At 43.6% G+C, this 6,850-nt stretch overlaps 2 protein-coding genes across 2 annotated transcripts; both read left to right on the forward strand.

Moving 5' to 3' along the window:
* Positions 1-384: 384 nt before the first annotated feature.
* LOC308082280 (E3 ubiquitin-protein ligase RNF13-like) lies at positions 385-1,320 on the forward strand (the record flags this gene model as incomplete). The annotated part of the gene is made up of 1 exon (XM_080423985.1): positions 385-1,320. One exon carries the CDS (start codon positions 385-387, stop codon positions 1,318-1,320), a length of 936 nt encoding a protein of 311 aa, XP_080280111.1.
* A 2,714-nt stretch (positions 1,321-4,034) lies between these two features.
* Positions 4,035-4,823, forward strand: LOC308082289 (E3 ubiquitin-protein ligase RNF13-like; the record flags this gene model as incomplete). Its single annotated transcript, XM_080423998.1, has 1 exon — positions 4,035-4,823. The coding sequence occupies one exon, from the start codon at positions 4,035-4,037 to the stop codon at positions 4,821-4,823; it is 789 nt and encodes a 262-aa protein (XP_080280124.1).
* Between the last annotated feature and the right edge of the window lie 2,027 nt (positions 4,824-6,850).

A 6,850-nucleotide genomic window follows, 5' to 3' on the forward strand; every position in this document is an offset into this window, starting at 1 on the left:
GGTGCATTGTCTGTATGACAAAGCGCTGTTCGTTTTGCAATAATAATGAAAACAACTCCATAAGATTAACTTTATTTATTTATTTTATTTATTTTATTTATTTTATTTATTTTATTTATTTTATTTATTTTATTTATTTTATTTATTTTATTTTATTTATCTATTTTCATTCTCAGTAAAGCAATCTTTCTATAAATACACACAATCTCTGAGACAATTATTGTATTGTGAGGCCAGCCGTTCCTGGAGCAGTTTAGACATCATGTTGATGTCATCATCATAGAAACTGTGACGTCATCAACATACTCTAATGTTTGAGTCGTGCTCTCGTAGGTTTCATTGTAACAGTCTAGCGGACAGCCGCACAAAATACAATTCAAAACCATGCTGTCTTCCACAAAGATCACCACCTTTACTGTCGGGCTCTTGGCCTTTCTCATCCTGCTGCCCGTAGAAGCGGACATCACTGCTTCATCCGGCTGCAAAATGCAACACTTTGACCATCTTCCAGCACTTTTCGGCGCAGATCTTCCGCTCAGCAATGATGCACTGAAGGTCGTGATTGTTGCACGACCAGAAGAGGATGCCTGTAGTACCATCGACCGAGCCCCCTCCAGTGGCTTCATCGTCCTCATCAAGAAGTCCTCTGACTGTGACTTTGACACCCAGGTCCTTAATGCTCAGAATGCCGGCTATGAGGCAGCCATTGTGCATAACGTGGACTCCAATGAACTGATCAGAATGAGTCACAACTGGAGTTTTATGATGTGGAGGATGATACAACCTGTGTTTATTAGTAGTAATAATATTGGGGATGTCCTCACAAGGCTAACAATACGCATCCCAGCTGTGTTTGTGAGTGAGGACACTGCCAACTTTCTGAAAGAGAACTACACTCAGGACAAAGGAGGACAGGTTGTCCTCGCGAGAGCCATTGATGACTATTCCTGTATCCTCAAAGAGACCATCAAAACTGGCCTCTTCTTAGCTTTCGCCTTCGCCTATCTCACAGATATCCTCTCCGTTGCATTCATGTTAACCTGGATGTGTAAATGTATGTGTAAATGTATGCTGACGTTTGTCCGGACCAGAAGAAGCAGGGCCCTGCTGAAGAAGGTCCCCCTCCACAGGTACAAGAACGGGGACCATGCGTCGTACATCGACGTGTGCTCCATCTGTCTCGAAGGGTACGAGGACGGGGACCAGCTCAGGGTCCTGCCATGTTCTCATGCCCACCACAGTATGTGTGTGGACCCCTGGCTGGCCATGAAGATGTCCTGTCCCATGTGCACGCAGACGGTGGAGGTGGAGGAGGTGTAACTCATGTTTGTGGATAATCCCTTTTTTTGGTGTACTACTTTTTGCCGGACCCAGGGGGTCTGGCTTACATGAGGCTTTGTACCGGTTTTCTCCATACATGGGCATGGTCACTTTGTCCTTAGGCCCCAGCCATAAAAGTCTGTCCCCCTTTCGTCCATACATGGGCATGTTTTGTACCCGTTTTCTCCATACATGGGCAAAAAACAGGTTCATCCCTGGCATAGCTTGGAAGCCGCCCAACCGTTCTGTCCAAAAACCCAGCGTGCGACCTATATGACCCCCGAGGTGTGCAGAGCCGAGCTGCACTTCGGACGGTTTCGGCGAACCGAAGAATCTGAGCTTTGCATAACAGTTGTGTTGCAAAGTAGTCTACCAGATTAAGTCAATATTTCAGAAGAATTGTTGACTTTGTGATACAAGCACCACATTTGGTATGAATAACGCCTAGGACCTAGTTTTTGCAAAGAAGACCGTTAACCACCTGAAAATCCAAGATGGCGGCCATGTTTCAAGATGGCTGTCACATCACATGTAAAACAGTGTAGAACTTGAATGTCTGAACATATTTTGATGATCTATTATCGAAATGTATGTATTTTGACATCATCAATTCAATGGTGCCAATAAAAACAATACGGCTTCTAGTTTCAAGATGGCGGCTATTGAAGGTAGAGTCTTGATGAGAGCTGAAGGAGTGTGGAGATTCATGGGGTTCGTATATGAAATCCTAAACCTTCTCTCTGAAACTGCCATTCCTTACATAGGATCTGGTGATTCATGGGGTTCGTATATGAAATCCTAAACCTTCTCTCTGAAACTGCCATTCCTTACATAGGATCTGGTGGAAGTTGCTCTTGTCATCCCAATGTGCGATCAGCCAGAGAATCGGAGCAGCAGTAGCGCTATTGTGCTCGTTTGCGTCGTCACCATTGTGATGAAAAAAGAGCCTAGCCCAAGAAGACAAAATGCTCTCGATCTTCCTTGTCAGTCTTCGTTCCTACTCTCACATAATGGTCATGAACTGTGGGGTCTTCGTGTTATGCCCATATATGGGGTTACCTGATGTCAATTGTGGGTTTTGTCAGGAATGTGGCTGGTATGTTCATTAGGGATACGATGACAAGCTCAGTCAGCTGTGAAAGACTCAGAGTAGATAGAGCCCCTGTTTCCCCAACGCATTCTCACCCCAAGAAGTCAAACGTTTGACTTCTTGGGGCAGACATCCCAAGAAGTCAAACATTGACTGGAGGGGGGAGGGGGGCAAATATGGCACATGTTGACTAGGGGGGACGAGGATTTACGGTTCTTCTTTCGACATAACTCGAACAGCACTGAGTTGACTCAATCGGACTTTGCTTGCCTTAAGGCTCGCTCGGCGGTACCTCGCGTGGCTCAAGTCCGCTTGAGACGGCGCGCCTCTGTCGTTTTAACCGTTTTTTGGAGGACCCTTTTACGTCTTCGGCTTGAGAACTGCACTTCCGCATTCCTGGAATGTGGAAGTGCACGGAAAGGCACCATTCCAGTCACCGTTTGACTTCTTCGGATGTCCGTCCCAAGAAGTCACAATATGCATTTTGGGCGAGTGAGACAGTGTTGGCTTCCCAGCTGGGATGGAGTGCCCATAGATCTTGTCCAACCGGAGCTATCCTATCAGCAGCCCTTGCCAACAGGTCACCAAATATTTTTTGGCTTTGAGCCAAGTCTAGGTCTTGCATAAAAGGTACAACGCAGCGATGGCGGACGACATCTGGCATGGTTGATGCCGAAAGGAAAGAGCTTCCATGTGTACACTCCCAGAGTTCAATTAAAACTGGCAAATCAATGCTGGAGGATCTGTCCATTTTAAGTTCCTGCACAGAAAACAAGCCCTGCGTTGATCTCTGAGTCAACAAACTGCTACGATCTATCTCTCCACCTGTCTATTTATCTCTCTCTCTCTGTGTCTGTCTGCTTTCTGTCTTTCTACTCCGGCCACTCCCATATTATAATCTCCCCTCATTTCTAGTTACACACCTGTCTCCACTACCTCATCAGCTCTGCAGCTCCCTGACAACTGCTCACCTGTGGCCACTTCCGTAATCAGCCTGTAGCCTATTATACTGGACTCATTCTGCTCACACTCTGCCAGATCCAAGTTGATGTTACTGTGTGGTCCTGCCTGTGTATGTCCTTCTGTTTGTCTCTCCACCTGATGTAAGCCTGTTGTGTGTTTAATAAATACTGGACTTGACCTACCTGCCTGCCTGCCTTGTTCTGCCTCTGAGTCCTCACCTGACACGCACCGTCACACAAACTGCTTTCTATTCACCCCCGATGTTTGATGTCTCGGCTAGCGTGAGCTCCACAATCGAGTGATGAGGTGAAAAACACACCCAGCTCAAGGATGGTACTCTCTGTCACACCATAACAAGACAGGATATACTAATGGCATGACTTCCCTGTCAGGAGTATCAACATGTTCTGTCCAATAAGCTTGAAGCATGTGAGGCACCAACTTGGGAGAGTTTGGGGATATAACTGTGTGAGCGTGTGCTCATAAGTTTCATTGTAACAGTCTCCCATACGCTTACATGGAATAAGTCTTCATAGTCATGCTGTCTGTCAGAAAGATTGGCATCTTTACTGTCGTGCTCTTTGCCTTTCTAAACCTGCTGCCAGTAGAAGCAGACATCACTGCTCACTCATCATTCCACAACAAAACAGAAAACTTTAAGATGCTTCCAGCTTTTTTTGGCGCAGATCTTCCTCCAAACGATGACGTACCGAAGGTCTTGATTGTTGCGCGACCAGAGGATGCCTGTAGTACCATAGGCCGAGCCCCCTCCAATGGCTTTGCCGTCCTCATCAAGAAGACCTCTGAATGTGACTTTGACACCCAGGTCCTTAATGCTCAGAATGCCGGCTATGAGACAGCCATTGTTCACAACATTGGCTCCAATGACCTTATCAGTATGAGTCACAGCTGGCTTGTTAGTATATGGAAGCTGATCGATCCTGTGTTTATTAGTAATGTGGATATCCTCAGCAAGCTAATGATACACATCCCAGCTGTGTTTGTGAGTGAGGATACTGCCAACTCTCTGAAAAAGAACTACACTCAAGACAAGGGGGGGCATGTTGTCCTCAACAGAGATAATAATGACTATGTCTCTATCCTCAAAGACACAATAAGAAATATCTTCTTATTTTTACGTATCGTTATCTTGGCCATGATTAGCCTCCTTGTTACATATCTCTTAATATTTATTGTTTTGGCCACGGTTAGGTTTGTCCGGCGTCTCCGCCGGGTCCGAAAAAGCAAAGCCCTGCTAAAGAAAGTCCCTATCCACAGCTATAAGGCGGGGGACACGTACGATGTCTGCGCAATCTGTCTCGAAGGGTACGAGGAAGGAGACCAGCTCAGGGTCCTGTCATGTTCTCATGCCCACCACAGTATGTGTGTGGACCCCTGGCTGACCATGAAGATGACGTGTCCCATGTGCACGCAGAAGGTGGAGGTGTGACCATCTGATAGTTATTTTTTATGGCACGTCTCCAAAAGAGTTCAAGAGAGTAAAAGTCCGCACCAGTGATGTAAAGTAACTAAGTACATTTATTTAAGTACAGTACTTAAGTACAATTTTGAGGTACTTTTACTTTACTGGAGTATTTCCAATTGTCTATACTTTTACTTCTAGTCCATTACATCTCGGAGGCAAATATTGCACTTTTCCTCCACTACAATTATTTGAAAACTTTTGTTACTAGTTACTTTGCAGATATGAATGATGACATTATAAAACATACATTAACCACTTTAGCCCTATTTTATACATATACATTTTATACATAGGCTGAAATAGCAGATCTACAAACTCACAACGCATCGCGAAGCGTTGTGAGCTTGTAGATCTGCTATTTTCAAACATTTTAGTACTTTTACTTTTGGCACTTTAAGTACATTTTGATACCAATACTTTTGTACTTTTACTCAAGTACATTTTTAATTCCAGACGGTGGGAAACGGACTGGAAGGGTGGAACGGTACCCCCTTCCAGTCATCGTTTTACTGCTTGGGATGTCCGTCCCAAGGAGTCACAATATGCATTTTGCGGAGTGAGACAGTGTTGGCACAACAGCAAATGCTGTTGTGCGAAGATTTATTCTTCTGATCTGTCCACTCTGTGTCCAGCACCAGCAACAAACTGGATGTGCTCAAACCCACTGTTCTGAACTATGTCTCTGAAAGAGGCCTCGGATCAGACTGAAACCTGAATCATGAGATGACTGAATCATCAATACTTCCTTTCTATTCTAGTGTCTTTAATTTCTCCTTTTCCTGCTCTCTAATGTTTTAGTTATAGTTTTTACTCATCTTTTGGCAGTTTTTAGTTTTGTAGCAGCAGTCACGGCCACAGCCGTGACTTTGAACCATAGACTGTAAAAAAAGAATGGACAAAGCGACGCCATTGGTTTCTACAGACCGTAGATGAAGCCGATTGTTCAATAATTTCAAATCCGCCATCTTTCTATATCGCGTCATATCCTGCGCAATGCAACCAGATCAATATTGTTTTGGTAACTTGTCAATCAAGAGCGGGGGCGGGGAATGAATGCTATTGGTTTTGTAGCTTGTCAATCAAATCATCTCGCCCCCTCCTAGAGCATACCCTACTTTATCGTCAATTTTTGAATAAATGGGACCATAATTTAGCAAAACGCACATCATTATTATTGAAAGAAGACTTTAAACTAGCAACTGGAAGCATATAGTATTTATGACAATGTTTATTAAGGTAAGAAAATCAGGTCTAAAGTTCGGCAAAAACCCACCCACTTGCATTGAGAGAAATTCTTTCTGACACCAGCAGGGGTAAAACAGCAAACCTACAGGCCATTCATATGAACTGTCACTTGAACTCTCTTCCTATATGGACTCAATTTCAAAGGCCGGGAGACCACACACACAACAGAAAGACCTTTGTTTAACAGTGTTGGAAGAAGTACTCACATGTTCTACTTAAGTAAAAGTATTAATGCCACAACTTAGAAATACTCTATTGCAAGTAAAAGTCCGGGATTCAAAATGTACTCGAGTAAAAGTACTCAGTCACGCAGGGTGTCCCATTTCACAAGTTTTCAAAGATATGCAGTTCTGCAAGCTCACAACATGTAGATCGGCTATTTTTAAATAGTCAAAGTACAAAAAGTGGTTGATGTATGCTTTGTAATAATAATCAAAATATGCAAAGTAAGTACTTACTTACTTTGCAGATTTTGATCATTAACTAAGGTTTTCAAATAATTGTAGTGGAGTAAAAGTAAAGTATTCCAGTAAAGTAAGAAATACCTCAAAACTGTACTTAAGTACAGCACTTGAGTAAATCTACTTTCCACCACTGTTTACTCTCGAGAGCAACTTTGTGCGCTGAAGGACAGAAAGCTCTGTGACCTGGCAGATCGATTATTTTCACTATATGGAAGTGGTTAAAGTGGTTAATTCCTAATGTAATGTTTCCCTTCCTAATGAGGTCAAAAGTACAATATCTGT

This window comes from Gymnoscopelus braueri (assembly GCF_963280865.1).
Source record: "Gymnoscopelus braueri genome assembly, chromosome: 1".
NCBI lineage: Eukaryota > Metazoa > Chordata > Actinopteri > Myctophiformes > Myctophidae > Gymnoscopelus > Gymnoscopelus braueri.